The sequence below is a fragment of the Crinia signifera genome, chromosome 2 (genome assembly GCF_055691185.1).
Source record: "Crinia signifera chromosome 2, ASM5569118v1, whole genome shotgun sequence".
Classification (NCBI taxonomy): domain Eukaryota; kingdom Metazoa; phylum Chordata; class Amphibia; order Anura; family Myobatrachidae; genus Crinia; species Crinia signifera.
In genome coordinates, this window is record NC_139218.1 from 265,196,692 (window position 1) to 265,219,408 (window position 22,717).

The 22,717-nt window shown below is 43.3% G+C and overlaps 1 protein-coding gene across 11 annotated transcripts in view; it reads left to right on the plus strand.

Annotated features, from left to right (window-relative positions):
• Nucleotides 1-22,717, plus strand: part of INPP4A (inositol polyphosphate-4-phosphatase type I A) — a 94,578-nt gene that overhangs the window by 18,766 nt on the left and 53,095 nt on the right. For 9 of the 11 annotated variants that reach the window (XM_083168533.1, XM_083168531.1, XM_083168536.1 and 6 more), the window contains exons 2-5: nt 14,472-14,540; nt 18,903-19,043; nt 20,320-20,364; nt 21,754-21,872. In XM_083168533.1, the coding sequence (XP_083024659.1) occupies nt 18,953-19,043; nt 20,320-20,364; nt 21,754-21,872 (255 nt within the window). In that variant the 5' untranslated portion in view covers nt 14,472-14,540; nt 18,903-18,952. Of the gene's footprint in view, nt 1-14,471; nt 14,541-16,075; nt 16,174-18,902; nt 19,044-20,319; nt 20,365-21,753; nt 21,873-22,717 lie in introns of all 11 variants that reach the window. The other 2 variants (XM_083168535.1, XM_083168534.1) reach the window with 1 other exon arrangement.

Genomic DNA, 22,717 nt, shown 5'->3' on the forward strand with positions numbered 1-22,717 from the left:
TAGCCAGTCTGAGTGGCCCGCCCACCCACCCGGCGGCATTGCCGGGAGTCAAGTACAGGGCAATTCTTGAGAGAGGTCGGTAGTTCTCGCAAGATTCCTCCTAATCAACAGCAGCTGGAGACTGTCAGTCCTATTCAGCAGCAGCCGCCAGAGCGTGGGACGGCTGCAGCAGGACAATTTGTAAAAAATCTTTTTACATATGGCCCCTGAAGGATTTTTTCCCCATACAAACGGCCCTTGGCACAAAAAAGGTTCCCCACCCCTGATATAGCGGATCAACGCTGTCTAGATCAACCATGTTATGGTTGACCACCCATTGTGGAACCCATCTAGTGAGACGCCTAAACATAGTCCACTGTTTGTAGATCTACAGTAACAAAAGTTAGATCGACGGAATGTTACATGGTCGACTTTTGTTGGTTATGTCGACATAGTTCGTCGTGGACTCTGTATAAATGCAGTGTCAGATTAACTACGGTGCCTCGCTAGGCTCTGCACACTATTATAATCTAAATCTATATCCGCTTGGATAGTAAAGCCAAGTCGACCTGCACCATATAAAAGTGAAAAACTCATGTCGACTTTGTGTCTATCGACCATGCTCCTGGCAACCTAACACTTGTGTCTAACTTCCGTTACTGTTGATCTGGACGCGGTTGACAATCTTTAGGTGTCTAACTAGACTTGTTCGACTACTTGTGGTCAACCATAACATGGTCGAGCTAGACATTGTAGATCCGTCGACCAGATACGCACATTCACAGGGGTGATTTCTGATTTGCTAGACTGTGTAAATGCATCTAGAAATGTAGCGCATGAGGTCGACTTGCGCACATGAAAAAGCCCGCCCTTTTTGTACAATTCTTAATGGACTTTAATGTTCTGTTGCTGCAGTATTGTAACATAAGTTTTCAGATTTACAGGATAATGTGTAATCTATAAGGAGTAAAGGATTAGAGTTCAGTCCCTTTTTGTGCGCTCTTGCACTGGGATTGGCAAAGAGACGTTAAAAGCTTATTCGATATAGTAAAAGACGAATGCTGATCCTCACCTCTATGGGGGGAATTCAAAGGCTTTGTGCCCCGGCTACCACTAAATGGTGCCCCGACTGAGCAAAGCAAGTGTTGCTTTATGTGGGCGTACACAGCTGCCGGCACTGTCGTTATTGTTATGTTGTTCCATAATTTTGATGGGCTGGTCATTAATGTTATCCTAATGTTCTAAAAGTGCCCCCTCCACATATCCACAGTGGATGCAGCTGTTCTACACTCCTATCATATTCCTTGTAGCTGTTAATTGTTTAGTACCTTTAACATCGTAGAAGCTATCTGTGTGGCACACAGATCCACTTTGACATTCAGAAATTGAGATCATCCAGGTGTAGTCATATACCTGACAATGATGGCATCAATATGTGCAGACTAAAGGATCAGAAGTGAGCACGTTTGCTACCCTTTCTCATTTAAGCACCCAATTTTAAAAAGATTATTATGATTATTAGTATTTTATGACTGGAAAGAGCAGGTATTACAGCTCTGTCAAACTCAGCGACTGTCTATACCCTCATCTCTTCCTATAACAACCTGCCCTGGTCTGCTCCTCGGATGCGGGACCATTTGTAGACAACAAGTAGATAGACAGCCATTAGGTCGACACCCTTAGTTCGACAACTCAATAGGTCGACATACCATTAGGTCGACATGTCATTAGGTCGACAGTGTCTAGGTCGACAGTCAAAAGGTTGACATGGTTTTTTCACTGTTTTTTTGCCCGAAATGTCGACACAGTCGACATGGACACAGTTTGAAGTGAACCGCAGCCCCTCGCATCGCTCGCTTCGCTCGCGATGCTTCGAGCACGGTGCCTCGCTGCGCTCGGCACACTATTTTATTCTCCCACCACGCCCTAGTGGATAGTAGGGCATGAAATACCGCCTGTTGGCACATGTCGGCTCAAAAAACAGTGAAAAAAACCATGTCGACCTTTTGACTGTGGACCTTTTGACTGTGGACCTTTTGACTGTCGACCTAATGGCAGTGTCGACCTTTTGACTGTCGAATTAATGGCAGTGTCGACCTTTTGACTGTCGAATTAATGGCAGTGTCGACCTTTTGACTGTCGAATTAATGGCAGTGTCGACCTTTTGACTGTCGAATTAATGGCAGTGTCGACCTTTTGACTGTCGAATTAATGGCAGTGTCGACCTTTTGACTGTCGAATTAATGGCAGTGTCGATCTATTGACTGTCGAATTAATGGCAGTGTCGACCTATTGAGTTGTCGACCTATTGAGTTGTCGACCTAATGGCTGTCTATCTACTTGTTGTCTACAAATAGTCCGGATTCCCTGCTCCTCTGCTTCCCTACATCTCAGCTGCATTGTGTAATGAGAATTGTGCTGCTTTTGTTCCCCAGTTACTGTTATGTTTAGTCCTGTGTACCCTGTATTGTTCTAATTATGTGACCTATGTCCGGCACTGCGAACCACTTGTGGCGCCTTATAAATAAAATGTAGTAAAATTAGTACTATGTTGCCCAGCAATCACCAATTGGGGGTCTAACCTGCAATAATGTATGTAAATAATGTATCAAGCAATGAGTTTTCCCGTTGTGAGAGTGCAATTGCTTTTTGTCGGTGTGGTATAGCAGGTCAATACGCAGAAGATTGACACCTGGAAAAAGGTCAATATAAGGAAAGGTTGCCTCATGAAGATCAAAACCTGGAAAAACGTTTGTTTCACATATATTTTTTGTTAGTTTCGACATGGACTTCCAATTAATTTACTGCACGGCTCGCTTCACCTGTCGTGCTTCAGGCTAGGTGCTGAGCTTGGCACACTTTTCCGTTCCCATTCGAAGTCCACATAAATCAGAAAGTATGATAAAGTCAGAAAAATTAAAACGATCATAAAAGAAACATGTCGACCATTGCCATGTTGGTGGATTGCTTGTGCCAACCTTGCAGCCATGTCGCCCATATGTTGCCACCCAGATACCGTTTTGTGTGGCCTTCATCTCAGACCCATGTGCATTAGAGCACCCTGGTGGCACACAGCGTCTGAGCAGGTGAATATGTGCGAATGGTTTAAATATTCGCGGTAACAAAATGTACTGAATCTCTGCTTACTGACTTTCCTGTAAATTCAGGCCTCTTTTCAATAAACCAAAAAGGAAAAGTTGTTTTCTCAGTCACAGTATATTATACTTCTTCCTTATAAAGGCTCAGTTCCTTGTTTTGCAGAGTTTCCTTCTTTTTGGCATCAATGTTCTGCCTCTTTGGGTTTGTTTATATATTGCTATTTCCATCTTCATGCTTTGTTCTATGCATATTTGGGCTTAGCATGTGTGTCTGTGAATGAATGAGGTACATACGTAGCCACGCTCATCCTTGCTGTTGGATTGCAATCCTGTCGTCCTTGTCCCGCCATGAGAAATGTCTCATTATGGCGCACAAAGGCGTACTGTGTCCAAAGCTTGCAAGTGCAGGTATTTACACTGCTTCATAGCTGGATGGCGATTTCTTCACTAATGAAAATTACAGTACAGTGCTGTGGATGTATATGGCACTACAGAATACAATGTACAGGTACAGTAACGTAGACACCACATTAACGTGGAGACTACATAGCACATGGTGAAAAGAGAATGGATGCGTGCATAGTAAATGTATTAAAAACAGGCACAGCATTACTCCCTATGTCCGGTGGTCACTAATCCCACCAGACAAATATGAAAGTCCCAAGATGCAATACTGAATCTGTGCGACCCCAATAATGATGGAGGACCACCGAAAAGTCCACACTAGACAATCATGAACCTGGAAAGACAAAATGAATGTGCTGAAATGGAATCGCTGTTGAATGATGTAACTCATATGTCATGAAGTTCATGAAAAAGTACAAAATCTAATGTAAGGCTCGAAAAGCTTTAAATATGCATAAAGGTTAGGATTACACTAGAAACCAAGCGAGCAGTCCAAACTTGCAATGTACTGCAACGTGAATATAAAGGTCTCTTTAGGAATTCATCACATGTAGACAGGTTCACTGTCGCTGGCTGCGTACCGTACTCACAATGTGACTGATGTGGTGACTCCCATAACGGTTTCTGGCACTTGTTTAGTTTCAGCATGGCCGCCGCGAACTTCCGGGTACGGCGCTCACCAAACTATCTAAAATCGAATCTAACTCTCTGCCAACGTAGATAGTTCATACCCCCTACTATCCACGTTGGCATAGTCGATTTTAGATAGCGTGGTGAGCGCAGCGAGCCACCGAGCCCGCAGTGTGGGTTAGCGAAGCGAGCCGCACAAGGGGACTCCGAATCACGGCCGCTGTCGCCGTGAAACTAAACAAGTACCCGGTTTCTTTACAAAGGTCCACTTAACTGCTCCAAATAGGACAACCTCATACAGTATTAAGCCCCCCAAAAAACAAAAAACGCATATAAGGCTCAAACTGTTAAAACAACAAACAATATCCACTGTAACCCAGAAGCACGTACCGAACTCACAGTGGAGTATACAACACCTTCTTCTGTATGAGGTTGTCCTATTTGGAGCAGCTAAGTGACCGTTAGTAAAGAAACTATTATAGGAGTCACCCATCAGTCACATTGTGACAGTAAGGGAATCCTCGTCATCGTCGTCAGATGGCAAGGATTCCCCCGGAACATTGAATACAGCGAGGGGGTTTGACGGGGAGAATGGATTGTTTTCGCTAATCCTTGCCACACAAGTCCCCCCTCGCCAGCAGCATTGAATACTGCCCATAATGTTATAATGTTCCTGTGGCCTTAACCACTTGGCCATTAGGGCTACTGTACCATAGGCATGTCAGCTCATTCACACCTGATGCAGCTGAGCTCACTGTGTAAACACATTTTTGAACTGCGCTTTTGAGGAAGGAAATCACACAAATATTTCAACCAATTTAAAAAAAAAGTAATAACATTAAAAAGAACAATTTTAAAATAGATCTGTAAAATACATGATACACATCAATTCAGCTTTGATTAGCGTGTATAAGGTGCTTTAAATGAATGGGGACGGTGTGGGAGAAGCAACCCACTAGTCCTTTACGTGGATCCTGTTCCTATTGGACTCCAAATGGGCAAAAAAAATTTTTTGGGGGGGGGGGGGGGGGGACAGTTAGTGAACTCGCATATCCGGGATAGCTGCCACTGCTCCGTGCTGTAATCATCGAAGTGGTCCCCGTGAGATAGATGCACTGGGGATGTTCACTTTTGGGTCCTGGTTCAGGTGTCCGTGTGAAGGATTAGCTCTATTCCACAACCACACTGGGAAGGAGAAGGTAGGGGTGCTGTAGGCTGACGCATTTCTCTGGGTAACACCCAGCTTTTTCAAAGGTCCTTTGAAAAAGCTGGGTGTTACCCAGCAAAATGCGTCAGCCTAGAGACCTACTGCATCGCAGTGTGCGTTCACCCCGTTCTCCTCCCCCCCATGAATGTATTTTGATCTGTAAATACTTGCAGCGTTGTCAACGGACGCCAGTTTTCACTGGGTCCGTGGAGTCAGAAGCGGTGTATGACGTCAGTCACCGCGACTCTCAGATACTGTGGGCAAACGGAGGATCAGTGGTAGTAACCGGCATACCCTGATCTTCTCTGCCTCTACGTGTGGCTAAGGTGACTGCAGCTTCCTCCCGGGCGGTGGAGCGCCCAGGTGTCGGGGTACCATCGGCACAGGATGCTTTCACCAGCATCCTGTGTCCAGCGGCAGCAAATCCGTCGGCCAATCACTTGGTCACAGAAAATCCCTACACTATTCTGCCTGCACTTTAAAAACACTGTGCCATCTATTAATATTAACGGCAATCTGCTGAATATATTTGCACTGTGACCCTTGTGAATTAAGGACACACAGTGAAATGACTTATTAATTCTAGATAATGCTGCAATAAAAGATACACCAAACAATATTGGGGAAGGCAACACGGTGGGGTCCCACTGTGTGAGGATCTAGTATACTTTTTATATTTACACTGTCCATGTCTTTCATGTATTTTATGTTTGTCAATATTTTGCAACATTTTATGAAGCATCTTTAAATACAAGTTACATTTTAATAAAACCTCTGTTTGTGCACCACACAGGGACACTCTTTCTCTGTATTTGGTAATTGACTGCACTTTAATGTGAGCAAACAGAACACAGTTGCGTTCAAATTCATGTAGTGTTCAAAATGTGAGACATGGCAAACAAGTGGTCCAAGCCTTTTTTTTTACATATCCCTCTTTTTATTGTAATGGAATGGTTTGGTACTGATAGCTTTTATTGCATTTCTTCATTCTAGAATCACAATGAGATGCAATGCCAGCACATTTCTGAATATTTTATCAAAAGCACAAAACCTAGATCAGCATTTAAAAATAATTACTGAGTATTAACGGGAAAGTGTAAAACATGCTCTGGTAAAGCTGTGACACATACCAAACAGTTTTATTGCAGTGGTTAAAGTGCTAACATTCTGCATTATTTCAATGTAGACCTTCTACCAGCAGCTAGATTCAGGTTCACTCTTTGGACTCTATATTTGGGCTCCAATTAAAGACTTTTTTTTTTAATTTGTGCAATACAGGTTGAGTATCCCGTATCCAAAATGCTCGGGACCAGGAGAATTTTGGATAACGGATTATTCCGTATTTCGGAATATTTTAATATTTCAATGATGTATTTTAAAGTATCTTGCATTTATGCTGTATAAACACATAATATACACACAAATATATTTTATTACCACATAAAATACACACAAACATATTTTAATTGTTCAAAAAACAAGGTTTCAAAACGTGAAACAAAATGTGTGTACTATCTCAGCACTGAATTTGAATGCCAAGCAATCATTGTCTTGCACATATATAGTGCCAGTTACATATCATGTCCCCAGTGATGCTGTTACAAATGTCCCCAGTGAGTTTTTAGCAAAAAAAAAATTTTTTTTCACTTTCTGGAATGTCCGTATTTCGGAATAATTCGGATAACGGATATTCGGATACGGGATACTCGACCTGTATAGCTAACTGACATTACAGCTGCCCATGAAAACTATTGGAAATTATTAATATTGCACCCTACAATGCAATGTTATAAGGAATAGCATCAGCTCCTAAATGTGAATTCATTCTAATGCTGCTTTCCCACTGCCTACATGGGTAATGACCCGTTTTTTTTAAACGGGTCTTTAAACGGGTAAGAGCCATAAAGACTCTTTCCCACTGCAGCTTTTAAACGGTAAATTACCGTTTAAAAGCTGTTTTTGTCACATTCACACTTACCCGTTTAAAAACCCGTTTAAGCAGTGTAAAGATAGGGGGGGGGGGGAGAATTTAAAAAAAAAAAAACGGCGTGGGGTCCCCCCCACTGCCGTAACCAGCACCAGGCTGAAAGAGCCGGGGCTGGTAATAAAAAATCAGGAAACCCGACAAACCAGCCCCAGGCTCCAGGTCCGGGGCTGGTTCCCAAAATACGGGGGACAAAATGACTAGGGGTCCCCCGTATTTTAAGAACCAGCCCCAGGCACAACCAGCCAGCAGGGTAATGCCACAGCCGGGGGACACTTATGATATAAGTTCCTGCGGCCAAAGCATTAACCCTACCGACCAGTCAGCCTGGCCAGGGGCCCTGGGGGAGTGGGGACCCCCCCAATAAAGGGGTCCCCCCCCCTCCAGGACTTACCTGACCAGGCTGAAGCCTGGTGCTGTCCTCGATGCCCCTGGGCGGTGGGCATCGAGCTGATGGTATGGTGTAAAAAATAGAATAAAAACCATTGTCTTTTACTGGTGAACTATGAGTCCCAGCAAGCCTCCCCCGCAAGCTGGGACTTGGAGAACCACAAGTCCCAGCCTGCGGGGCATTAAAGGGCCCGCTGGGTCTTGTAGTTCCACAGTAAAAGAAAGAGTTAAATAAACACACTGACACACGTGAAAAATAAAAGTTTAATACATACATAACACATACATACTGATACTTACCTATCTTGAGCCCATAGGTAGCCATGGTCCTGATGTCCTGGTCCGTGTCGGCGTCTGTATCCATGTCGGCATCCCTGTCGGCGTCGGCGGTCCGGAGTCCGAAGAAATCCATTTGGGAAGCTATGGAAGGAAACCATACTCACCTGTCCCAGCGCGACGTAGTCCAGGTAAGGTCTTTGCAAAAAAAACAAACCGAACACCCGAACCAAGCGGACAGCTGAGAGCCGCACGGTGTGTTTACATCGTGCGGCTCCGCCCCCGAATGCCGCTATTGGCCGCCTTGCGGCCTAGCGGCCAATAGCGGCATTCGGGGGCGGAGCCGCACGATGTAAACAAACACCGTGCGGCTCTCTGCCTGTTCGCTTGGTTCGGGTGTTCGGTTTGTTTTTTTTGCAAAGACCTTACCTGGACTACGTCGCGCTGGGACAGGTGAGTATGGTTTCCTTCCACAGCTTCCCAAATGGATTTCTTCGGACTCCGGACCGCCGACGCCGTCGCCGACAGGGATGCCGACATGGATACAGACGCCGACACGGACCAGGACATCAGGACCAGGGCTACCTACGGGCTCAAGATAGGTAAGTATCAGTATGTATGTGTTATGTATGTATTAAACTTTTATTTTTCACGTGTGTCAGTGTGTTTATTTAACTCTTTCTTTTACTGTGGAACTACAAGACCCAGCGGGCCCTTTAATGCCCCGCAGGCTGGGACTTGTGGTTCTCCAAGTCCCAGCTTGCGGGGGAGGCTTGCTGGGACTCAGAGTTCACCAGTAAAAGACAATGGTTTTTATTCTATTTTTTACACCATACCATCAGCTCGATGCCCACCGCCCAGGGGCATCGAGGACAGCACCAGGCTTCAGCCTGGTCAGGTAAGTCCTGGAGGGGGGGGACCCCTTCATTGGGGGGGGTCCCCACTCCCCCAGGGCCCCTGGCCAGGCTGACTGGTCGGTAGGGTTAATGCTTTGGCCGCGGGAACTTATATCATAAGTGTCCCCCGGCTGTGGCATTACCCTGCTGGCTGGTTGTGCCTGGGGCTGGTTCTTAAAATACGGGGGACCCCTAGTCATTTTGTCCCCCGTATTTTGGGAACCAGCCCCGGACCTGGAGCCTGGGGCTGGTTGTAAAAAATCAGGGAACCCCTATTTGTCGGGTTTCCTGATTTTTTTAATACCAGCCCCGGCTCCTTCAGCCTGGTGCTGGTTACAGCAGTGGGGGGGGACCCCATGCCGTTTTTTTGTTTAACGGGTAAAGGGCTACCCCTTTCCCACTGCCGAAAAAACGGCTCTTACACGGTAAAAACACTGCTTTTTACCCGGTTAACAAATACCGGTATTTGTTAACCGTGTAAAGCAACCTGGAGCTTTCCCACTGCAGCTCTAGCCGTTTAAAAAGGCTAAAAAAACGGCATTTTACCGTGTAAAGCCTGCAGTGGGAAAGGGGTATAAGAGGTGTGACATATAAGGGACAGGAACCTCCCGAGGGGTCACAGACTGAATTATTATATACAAGTGTTTCGCAGCGCCGTACAAAGGAACAGTACAGGGAGACAAATTTAACATTACAGTAAATGAATAACAAAATAGAGCACAGGTAAAATGAATGCCACAATTCAATACTCATTACAGCTTAAATGTAAGTAGTGAGGACTTGACCAATGTGCTGCTCGGGGCTGGTGGCCAAAGATGGAGATGAGTGTGTGGACAAACATGGTCGCTGATTGTTTTTTTGAGTATGGGACGGCTGTGAGTGATCTCCCAAGAATACAGATAATAAAGAACTACTGAGCACACTGTAAATAATTCAACATTTGGAATAAATAAATATGGGTTGGGATCATTTGGTCTACAGCATGATGGTCGACAGTCATTAGGTCGACATGGGAAAAGGTCGACATAGGAAACGGTCGACCGTGTTCTAGGTCGACATGTCATTAGTTCGACAATGTCTAGGTCGACATGTTTTTTTTTTACCTGAATGTCAACACAGTCGACATGGACACAATTTACAGTGCACCACTTCGCTCGATATTCGTCGGGCATGGTGCCTTGCTACGCCCGGCACACTATTTTATTCTCCCACCACGCCCTAGTGGATGGTAGGGCATGAAATGGCGCCAGTTGGCACATGTCGGCTCAAAAAAACAGTGAAAAACCCCGTATTGACCTTTTCACTGTCGAACTAATGACCTGTTGACCTTTTCCCATGTCGACCAAGACCCATGTCGACCTAATGATGTTGACCAAATGACTTTCTACCATAATGCTGTAGACCAAAGGACCGCATCCCATAAATATACCAATGGCATCCCTTTACACCAGGTGTGGGGAACCTTTTTTGTGCCAAGGGCCCTTTGTATGGGGAAAAAATCCTTTGGGGGCCATATGTAAACATTTCTTGTACAAATTGTCCTGCTGCAGCCGTCCCACGCTCCCGACGGCTGCCGCTGAATAGGACTGACAGTCTTCGGTTGCTGTTGATTAAGAGAATTCCCCTGTACTTGACTCCCGGCTAGGCCACCAGGTGGGCCACTCAGACCGGCTACGTGGGTCGCATATGGCCCCCGGGCCTGAGGTTCCCCATCCCTGCTTTACACTGATATCTTAAAACAACCAGTTAAAAGATAGCTGCCACATACCAACTACCCCAGACTTTGAGGTCAATCTCACACAGAGCTTAGTGAGAATGTTACTTTCCTAGAGATACAATGTTGCAATATGATACATTATAGTAACAATACTAGACATAGCTGGGAAACTGATTTCACAAACCAGTGATTTTTTTTCAACGACTGTGCCGTGGCACATTAGTGTGCCTTGAGCTGTTCTCAAGTGTTCCACCAGATTTAGTGATACCCAAACCAGTTTATAGCCACCACCAGTTTAACTGTTATATACTGGTCTCTTCTTTTATTCATTTATTATTTATTTATTTATTTACAGTTTCTTATATAGTGCAGCAGATTCTGTTGCGCTTTACAATAGTAGACAGTGATAAAACAAACTGGCTAACAACAGACAGACTTGGAGGTAGGAGAGCCCTGCTGCAAGCTTACAATCTATAGATTTTCATGTAAAGGGCCAATGTATTTTATTTTTGTTGTCTGTGGGGACCAGTGTGATTGTATTATTTTTTATATGGGGGTCAATAGGTTTGTTTTTTTTCCTCTGTGGGGGCCAATGTGTTTTGCCCTGTGGGGATCTCATGGTGTGCCTTGGCAATTTTAAAATCTTATTTAGTGTGCCGCAAGGTAAAAAGGTTGAAAATCACTGGATTAAACGCTTCTGGTCTCCCTAGATGATCCTTAATAATTACAAATTAATGGAAAAAGTAACGACATGCTAACATATTAGAATAGCAAGTCATTTCATAGCAATACCAGCTTCAATATAAGTATTACTAATTAATATCACCACAACCAAAAAGAGTATAAACTGTTTTTTTTTTTTAATCACTAATTCTATTTTTGCACTTCTTACTGATTTTCTTTTTACAATTACAGGAATATTATATTAAAGGAAATATCCCTCCTAATGTGAATTTAAATGCTAATTATCATTTATATAGCACCTTGTATGTAGAAGATAATGGTTAGATTCTGATTGTTTGCTACTGATCTATGGTGTGCAGTGTTCATACCCAAAGCATTGTTTTTTTTATTTTTTTATCTTGAACATCTGTTTTATGCTCAGCACATCCTTAGTGCTCCTGCAGCTGTCGCAGAATGTACTTTGGAATACTTTTAATTAAGACAAACCATATTATCAGTAAACCCACATGAAAATATATCTATATGTGGCCCTCTGCGACTGCAGCTTGTCTAAATCTAACCTTGCGCATGCTGCCTGTAGCATCCCGGCTTGCACGGCTAAGGAAACTGCGCAATGCGGTACAGCCTTCGCCTTGTCACTAACGGACAACAGGTACAACACTCCCCGTTTCTATAATCCCTGGCTGCACCCGTCCCACCCCACGAATGCCTCTCAGTTTTGCTCTGCGATTACAGGACTTGTCTTGCACACGTGCAGTTCCCACCCCATCGGGAACTGTGCCGCTGAGCAGCGACTTGTGCTGAATGAGGGCCACAATACACAATCATCAGCTCAATGACCCAATATCTGATAGGTTTACCTGAGGATTGTCTAGGGTGTACCTAGTTTAAGACAAAAAAAAGCCATCCATCCATCTAATTTGTTGCCAATGAGGAGATGGTGAACAGAAAAAGAGGATTCTTGGGGCAGAACCTTGGAAAAAACGTCTATTTGTTGAGTAGTGTGAACAGAGAAATAATATCAAAGGGACGGTGATGGAACAGCTTGGCCGACTAGCCAGGGATTTCCTATCTTATTAAATGATTTGGTAGAGTGGTTAAATTATACTTGTTCGCTTGTATTTGGTACATATATAAAATGGAATTCCTATGATAACTTGCATGGAGGATTTTTAACTTTTTTTTTTTTTTCCTCATTCACATAAAAATTGCAGCAGGTGTGGATTATTTTGTTGGGTTATGTTATCCTAATCCTAACAGTCTGGTGTGTGAGTGACAAGGGCATACAATGAAGTAAATCTATTTTAGGCTGCAGTTGTGGGTAGGAGCAAAGGCGTAACATTGTGATCATTACAGGTTAATTGTTTTCTTATTTTATTATTAAGTATCTGATTGCAACACATACGTGGCAAAATACTCTACTACAGGCATGCATAGGTGCCGATTTTATGTTTTTTGCTGGTGGGTGCTCAAGCCAAAAAATATACAGGATTGGCTTCATGGGGAAGGGGTGTGGCCACAAAATAATACCACTTTATAATACGGAGCACAGTTGTCTCCAATATTCAAATTACGGCAACAGGGTTCCACATCCATAAATGCCCCCACAGTGCAGGTACTCAGCGGACAGAATACACTCTTCCCGGCAGGTCCGGAAATGTGGGTGCTGCAGCTGCAAATTAGCAAGTTAATATAGCGTCCCAGCAGCGGGACTCGGCCCGTGGGTGCTCAACAATTTCCGTGGGTGCTCGGGCCCTTGAGCACCCACAGATTCGGCACCTATGTAGGCATGTCCAAACTGCGGCCCTCCAGCTGTTGTGGAACTACACATCCCAGCATGCCTTGCAATCATTTTAGCATTCCCTAATAGCAAAACTGTGGCAGGGCATGCTGGGATGTGTAGTTTCACAACATCTGGAGGGCCATAGTTTGCACATGCCTGCTCTAATACAAAGGGTTTTTGTATACAAACCATTCTTCAAATGAAGCTTTTGCAAGTCTTCTTAAGCTGCTTGTCTGAAGGTGATATTCTGTACTAGAGTATAATAATCCATTAACAATATACTCCACAAGATGTGTACTGTTATTGTGTACGGGATACGATCTCGGGCCTTTTGACTGTTGACCTTTCCATTGTCGACCTAATGCTTGTGTTGACCATAGCCATGTCGACCTAAGCCCTTAGTGGTCGACCTAATGTATATGGACCTTCATACATTGAACTCTATGAGCCATCCCCTTGTGTGCTTGTTAGATGACTGTAAAGGCAGGCATGTTTGTATTGTGTGGATTGGTTATATAAGACTGGCATTTACACTCTGCTGCTTCCAACATGGAGATCTCTCCTGTGTCACTTCCAGCATAATTACTGGGTGTGGAGGGACTTGCTGTCCATTATCATGAAAAATAATTGGAACTAAATATAACTCCAATAACTGCTGCAACATTGGTTCAGATAGAAATGGAAATACCATCGCAGCAATTCAACCTCTTTCAGATGTCTGTCAAAGTAATGTGCAATAGTTCATGTATTTTTGTTTGTTACACTATTTTTCTATTATATGATATATGTTGAAGGACATTTGCACACGCACACAGTGGAGTATGGATCATTGGGTAGACAACAAGCAGGTCGACAAGCATTAGTTTGACACCACTAGGTCGACATGCATTAATGTTGACATGTGTTAGGTTGACAGGGTAATTAGGTCGACATGGGGAAGGTCGAAAGTCAAAAGGCCGATATGGGGTTTTCCACTGTTTCTCTCCCCCCCCCCCCGAATTTCGACATAGACACTGACACGCAGCACCGCGTCCCCTCGCATGGCTCGCTGTGCTCTCTATGCTTCGGACACGATTTAACCTCCCACCACACCCTAGGGGATGGTAGGGCATGAAATACCGCTTGACGGCACATGTCTACTCAAAAATAAAAAAAGTGAAAACCCCCATGTCAACCTTTTGACTGTCGACCTTCCACATGTCGACCTAATGCTTGTGTCAACCTTAATGACCCTGTGGCCCTATCCCATGTCAACCTTAATTCATGTCAACCTAGTGGTGTTGACCTAATGCTTGTCGACATGCTTGCTGTAGACCTAGTTACCGTATCCTGCACAGTGGGAGTGTGCTCTCTGATAAATTGTTTTAGTTTTTTTAGTAATTGTTGATGTGTAATCTTCTTCTTCTCTGTTTTACATTCCAGTAAGTGATACATGAGCGCCTAGCAGGAGGAAATGTTACAGCATTGTGGAACTGTTACAAGATGAACAAAGTGAGTACTATTCGCCAGTTATGCACACCTCATTGCTAAGGGTGAGACGTGTTTTATCCCGGTTTTTCTGTTCCTCTTGTTTAATGACATACAGTGTAATATGTGTGTATGTATATGTAGATGGCTTGTGCCCTAGAGACTGTACAGCATCTGTCTATTTTGCAGAAAAGCTGTGAAATATTTTCCCAAGCTGCCGGGCTCTGACCTATTTTCTAGGTTTGTTGTCTGTTCATTATCATGTCATCGCTATGTCGTATAATGGAACAACAAGCTAAACTGCGGGAAGCACCGTCATTCATGGCTGGTTTTATGTAAATTAGAGTAAGGCTATTTCATCCCCTTTCCTTTTATGAAGAATCTCCAGTTTAACAGGGGGTAGCTACTATAATTCTATACATATGTAAGTATTAATACGCACATCTGATGAATGATAAGTACGCCGCACATGTGTTCTGTGATCTCTGAATAAAATGTCTATAATAAATTGTCCTGCGTGGGGCATACTGTCCTTATCATCATTGTTAGTAAGGTGCAACAATAGTGTAATGCTGGACAGTCGGTATGGCAATTCACAAATACAGATGTATATTCCCGGAACGTTTAACAATCCTTCTAGTTGCACCATGACTTTGTAGCGCTGATCGTCTTTTCATGCGACTTTAGCCATTAATTGTGTCTTATTCACAAAACGTGAATACAATACACAAGCAGCTTTTGCTGATTAAAATATGTGGAATGTCTATATCGTGTGTGACCGTGGCTGTATCTGTATACAAAGTGCTACGCTACAGTGTTCTCCCATAAAGCATTGTAATGTAGCATTTTATATGCAGATATAGCCACAGTTGACCACAGAATATAGGCATGCTGTATATCCTTTTATTAGCAGAGTCTGCTTATGTGTCTTTATCACATAGTAATGTAAATAAGATGCTTTGTCCAAAAAAAAAAAAAAGATGGCCAACGTTACCATCACAATACCTGTCCACTAACTCATGCCAGGCATTTCCCGCTGCGTAGCATGCTGAGGAAAGATGTGTGAGGATACTTCACACGTTACTGAATGATAACATGAATGATATCATTCAGTGTGTATTCCCTATATCAGGCATGTCCAACCTGCGGCCCTCCAGCTGTTGTGAAACTACACATCCCAGCATGCCTTACAATAGTTTTAGCATTCCCTAATAGCAATACTATGGCAAGGCATGGTGGGATGTGTAGTTTCACAACATCTGGAGGGCCGCAGGTTGGACATGCCTGCCCTATATAGTTCATTCAGGAGCACAGCAATGCATCGAATCGTATAGTGTGTACCCAGCTTTGCATTTGGAGAGAGATAAACTACCATCCAAGCACCTCTGTCCTTTTTTTTTTTTTAAATACAACCTGTAACATGGCATTAGGAACAGATTCGCTGGTACTTGATTTCTCTCCACCTTCTCTCTCTTCATGGCTAAGTACATCTGCCCCTAATTGGCTTACTTTACTTTTTTGACTTAATTTGTTTTTCACATCTGCTGGGAATTGTAAAGAAAGCAGAAGAATATGGTTTCCTAGGTGTTGTTGAGTCATTAGAACATTTCCTTTGCAAGTGACCTGAATTTCCTCCCACACAAAGACAAGTTTTCTTGTAAGTTTACTGGTGTTGTATTTTTTTCTTATTCTCTTCTACTTAGGTGGGGATACATTGCCTCATTGTAACCAGCACTTACATGTTGCCAGTGCAGCAGATATGACTAATAGTATGTCACATAAACTAAAAATAAACCCAATGTCCATACAATCCATATCTGTCATGTCATGATAGCGTTTTAGTTTGGGTATAATTAGTTGGGAGCATTAGAATCATAGACGGGTGCTTTTATAACTTTGTAGGACCAGGTAATTACTCACCCGATTGTACTGTATTCTGGAAGACCTCATCTAGATTTCTGCTAAGGTTAAGTTAATGCATGATAAGATGGGTTAATCTTATTTGGGTCAAAATCCATAATGGTTTTAGGGAAAATATCTAAAGTGTTTGTTACTGTTACACACAGCAAGCAGCTAAATAAAGCCGGATTTATTTTTCAGAGCTTGATCACACCTATAGACTGGGGAGAGTTGGTAAGATGCTCTTTAGAGGAACTGGTATTCCATTCATTTACATGGCAGTGCATTGCTTTTTTTTTTTTGTGCTACGCTCCTGGGTACTGGCAGTACACCACGGAGGTTATACGGCAGTCTACATGGTAAGGCTATTATTTAAGGTGCTTTTTATGTATTACATTAATATTTGGAAAACATTGCAAAGCAGATAAGTGTGAACGTGCTTTACATCACCTATACCTTTAGGGCAAGATGTTATTGACGATATTTCAATGAAGTGAGGGGAGCATGTGAGGTTGACTTGCACTATGACAACTAGTACATAATAATTAAACATTTTAGATGTTTTTCTACTGGAAATTTTTTTAATGAAAAAACCTAATGTTCTCATCAGTTAATTTGGATAATACAATAAAATGGGCGGTACTTTTGTTTTATCATGGCGCCCAATTAGCATATGTACGCTAGCGTAGGGAAATCGCTTCGGCCGTTTTAGTGCCGTGCGATTTTCCTATGTAATTTATTCACTGCTCTGTTGGCCCCGGCGCATTGCATCACATCGCACCTCCCGCAAAATCGCATGCGATTTTATAAGGTGCGATGCCATTACATTAGCTATACACTTGTATGACATGCAATGAGGTTTTAGGCACCCCCACCACCACTATTTGCACCACGCTGAAGCATGGCGAGTGGAAGAACGCGTCCTCCTGACCTTTTCATACCCACACTATCCACGTCGGCGTGGAGTTGACTTTAGTGTGGCGAGCGCAGCGGAATACATGTAAAGTAATCCGTGTCCCCTCGCCACTCTTTGGGCTCGGTGGCTCGCTGCGCTCGACACACTATAGAATATCAACTCCATGCCGACGTGAATAGTAGGGGTATGAAAAGGTCAGCAGGATGCGTTCCGCCGCATTGCATGTCAAGTGTATAGTTAATGTAATGGCATCGTACCCTATAAAATCACATGCGATCGCATGCAATTTTGCGGGAGGTGCGATGCGATCCGCCGGGGCCAAGAGAGCAGTAAATAAATTACATAGGAAAATCGCATCGCATTGCATGGCATTAAAACGGCCCATGCGATGCGATGTGATTTTCTTACTCAGAATCACCCACAAAGCAATTTGCTTATTGGGCGCCCTGTAATACACAAGTGTATGTAGCGATGCGTGTAGGGAGAGCGTTCTGAGCAATGCTACTTCGCTCATGTCTCTCAGCACTGTACAGCACAGCACTGTGTACTGAGTGATCTGTCAGTCTCACCGGAAAACACTGGCCTCAACTGATTAATAACCTGTGTGCAGGTTATTAATTGGCGGCAGATACAGTTTATCTATCTCTCATTTATCATTATATGATATTATGGTCATTTATCATTATATGATATTATGGTAAGGAAGCGAGATGAAGTTGGTGTGAAATATGAGTATCCGGATTGACCTATACTTCATATGGTCTACAGGTAGAAGTGTGTGTGCGCGTGTGTAGAATAGTGCATATTAAATAGAAAAGGTGTCAAACAATCTTATTTTGATAAGTTGTTTCCATGGCATAATAGTGATTGGTAAGGTGCATTAACTTATTGTCATTAATGGTTACCTTAACTCAGTGGTTCCCAAACTGTGTGCCATGGCACCCTGGGGTGCCGCGGAGCCCTTGCAGGGGTGCCATGGATTGGTGGTCCAGGACCAATTCAAAGTATTTATGGTCAATGTAATAGGAAAAAACAGTTCTTGTGGCTTCCAATCAAAAAGTATGTGGACAAATGGAAGCGAATTCTGTCCCTCACCACATAACGGATCCGAAAGATGTCATATAAAAACATTTTATTTAAATGTTTTTTTCTAAAGTACTCAATAAGAAAATATTTTGTCCTAGGGGTGCCACGAAAAAAATTCTGATACACTAGGGCGCTGTGATTCGAAAAAGTTTGGGGACCACTGCCTTAACTGGTTGGAGTATAAAAGAAAAAAAAATAACATTTGATTATCTAGGAATGTATATGGTCAAGTAAGTGAAATTATTGGTTGTAAATGGTAATGTAGTGATCTATTGTTTTGTCCACCTCTGAGATCCTCCGTGCATCAAATGTTGTTTAATTAATTAACAAAAATGTTTGGTTATCCTCCAGTGTCATTCAAAATGTTGTTTTTCTGAGGTTATCCAAACCTCCTGGATTTGACGTAATTAAATATAAATAAGAACACCTCATCGCCAATTGTCATTTTTGCTTTGAAAGTTATTAAATGTAGCTCTCCTTTCCAGGTAATTAACCATTAATAATTGAATAGTGGAGTCACTCTCCAGAGGCCCAAATGACGACGAGACAGCGCAGTCCTCGCCATGGGGCCAGGCCTCACTCCACTATCGATGTTACCTCTGAAATGTTGGGTCTATCACTTGCTGGTGAGTAATGTATTGTTGGAAGTATACATAAACCAAACCGTGAATGGGTGTAATCTCTTTCCTACTCGTAGCCACTGTGACTGGCTAATAGTTGTGTATATACTCATCGGTCTCTCTTATATTTATATCATGTGTGGGAGTGTAATAGAGATAATTTCAAGTAACCAAACATGATATTTTCTAGTTAGGACTCCTGTGGTTTCCATTTCCTTTGTATATTCCCGCAAGGCATACATTACTCCATAATGCCTGTGGCTAAATGGGGTGTTACTGGTGGCAATTGGTTATACACGCGCACACACACACACACACACACACACATCCCAAATGTGTTGAGGTCATATTAATGGAAGTGCAGGATTTGCTGAATTGTCGGCAGTAATTTACCCGATATCAGGATCACGACAGTCAAAACCCCGACACACGGGGGCCCGACGGCCACCGACTATTCTCCCTCGTGGGGGTCCACGACCCCCATAGAGGGAGAATAGAATAGGTGGCGAGCGTAGCCAGCCCGCAAGGGGCTTTGTTGCGCTCACCATGCTGTCTGGGTCCGGCCAGTCGGGATAATGACTCTCTGAACCCTATACCACACCCTTGCAGAGGTCCCTCTGACTTCATTGGTCTCTCTTACAACAAGGATGCTGCTGGTGAAAGTGCTCACCGGTTGTAATGACTGCTAATGAAGTGTTGTTGGCATGGAGTTTGTGTTTTGTAATGTGAATGTAATTTACTGTACAGCCACAAAGTTTTTAAAAAAATCTTAAGATGTTTTGCAGATCTTAGCATTGCTTAAATTACACCTCTCCTTTTAAAAGAGAAGGATGCCCCTTTTTATTTCCGGTATAGAATGTTCATGGTGGGGTCAAACAGATTTTTACAGTAAATTACTAACCGCATAGTTACATGGAAGTATATTTATGGGAAGACTGGATGAGTGCCATTCCTTCATCTCCAGATACACAGCAAAAAATAAGTCAGAGTTGGCGAAATGGGTGGGTGAGTTTAGGCTATTTGGGAAAGGAGAGGTATGGCTGTTGAGGGTCTAGGGTCAATTTTTGATTGTGAAGTAGGTGGCAAAGTCTAGGCCAGAGAGAGAGTGACAAAAGGAGTCAAGGTGGGGGTGGGCAGAGGAGGCGTTGACGGTGGCAAAGAAAGATCCATCTAATATCATATAAATTGGTATTCCTTGTTGTGTGTATTTTTCCAATAGACGATTGAGCATTGCATATAATTTAAAAAAAGCATATCTAATCATATTGATTTATATTTGCAGGAAATTTCCAAGACCCAGATGAACCTATATTGGAGTTTAGTTTGGGTAAGTTATGTTGCTTATTTTATGAACATGAAGACAAAACACTATCACTTATCATTGCATCATGTGAGGATTTATATAGCAGAGCAATACTCAGAGTAAACTAGTGACTACACACAAATAGATTTTTCAAATTTAAATCATAATGCTCGATTTCTAGAGTTTCGATTTTTAACCTTTAAAATAGGATTTGCATCTGAAATTACCTGCATAAAACTGGGAAACTTTTTATTTTCAAACTACACTGTAGTTTGAAAAGAAAAAAAAAATGGTTGTAAATGGGTGCTGGATGACGCTCCGACAGGGGGGATCCCGACAGTCAGTATCCCGACTGCCGGTGCTTTGGCAGGGGGGATCCCGACTCACAGGGTCTATTCTCCCTTGTGGGGGTCCACGACCCCCATAGAGGAAGAATAGAACCTGTAGGGAGCCACCGAGCCCACAGCGTAGCGAGGCGACAAGGGGCTTCTTTGCGCTCACCCCCTGTCGGAGCACCGGCAGTCAGGATTCCGACATCGGGATACTGACAGCTGGGATCCCCATGGCCATACCACACCCCATGGCTCTAACTGTTTGGAGCTTGTATAGTCTCCCCATGCTTACGTGGGTTTCCTCCGGGTACTCCGGTTTCCTCGCACATTCCAAAAATATGGTGGTGAGTTAAATGAACCCTAGGATGAATGTGTGTGCGTGTACATGTGGCCATATAGATTGTAAGCTCCACTGGGGCAGGGACTGATGTGAATGTGAAGTGCTTTTTGAACTTTACTCCGCCATTTTATTTTGACCTTATTGTTTTTGTAGAAATTAAAAGCTCCCAACTGTCAATTTTTAAATCCAGCCAGTCATGTATCAGTTAGGAGCTGACATGCTGGTTGTTTATCAATCTCAGTTTGATCACTTTTTGAAGCTTGGTGCACCTGGCCCAATCGCATAAAACTACGGTAGTGACCTCTATGCATGAAAGAGTTACAATCCTTCATTTATGGACAATATATGTTTTGTTGCTCAGTGAAATTAGTTTCTCCACTTATGGTAAAATGAATATATGTTTCCACAGAGCCATTTCTTTAGCAAGTTGGACATTGCCAGTGCTTTTGGGTATGGATCACAGGATAGACATGAACTAGGTCGACATGCAGGAAGGTCAACATGACTGAATGTCAACATGGGTTAGGTCCTCAGGGTCATTCGGTCGACACAAGCATCGCCATGCTTCAGGCACGGTGCCTCACTACGCTGGGCACACTATTTTATTCACGTCGACCTTCATGCATGTTGACCTTTAGCCATTAGGTCGACCTAATGGAGTCGACCTGATGCTTGTCGACCTAGTGACCATATCCCGTGCTTTTAATGTACATAACCGGTTTCTCTTTTTACGCATAACAGCATGCAGTGAGCTGACTACTCGATCACTAGATCGGAAGCCAAACAGTTTTGTTGCTGTTAGTGTCACAACACCACCTCAAGCTTTCTGGACAAAGCATGCACAGACTGAGATCATAGAGGTGAGAATTCCAGATCCGTCTTTCATGCATTAATGTGTTTGGAAAGTCTTACAATGGGCTGTTCATCCAACTCACAAAGCGAGGCAGCCGTTTTCTGGGCAGAACCAAGAGTGTGCTTGATTTTACTAACAGATGTTATTTTTGGGGGCATTTTATGTTCTTTTATGCTTTGCTCAGCTGGTCCCCCTGCTGATCTTCTCAATGAGAAGTCTGCCCTCAAGTGTTGGGCAATACAATGTTTAACTACTACACCCAACATATTGCTTGTTTTTCTATGGTAGGGTTGTGCCAGTTACCTGTAGCCAGTTGTGGCCATGGCAGATACATATAATGGTCAGGGTAGGGCTGGGTAATTTTGACACTGGAGTTTCAAAACGCACGGAGCACATCACACCATGTGTGGGCACCTTTAGTGATCAATGGTCCCGGTGATTGTGCAAAAGTCTGACACCACAGAAACATTTCATTCATTTAGACTTGAGTGTGTACTAAACAGTGAGTATTGTCATAGGGTTCAGTAATCACCAGCAGTTTAACACCAAGGAAATTGCTCACTGCTGCCACTAGAGACATTTGTGATATGTGTGCAATTGTGCATGAGGCTAATTTGGAAATGACACACAGAAGTCCTGACTGCTTGAGACAGTCCTTCAATGGCGGGACAATTGGCAGACTGTGCTGCGGTCTCCTACCTGCTCTTGCAGCCATGACTAGCTGTTGCAGCTGGTGGGGCCTTAAACTACTTGATTGTTCTGACTCTGTCTGGAGATTTGTAATAAACACCTCATGAAAAGCAAACCAGTAATTGGGCACTCCACTTTTATTTTTTTTACTATTTCTGAATA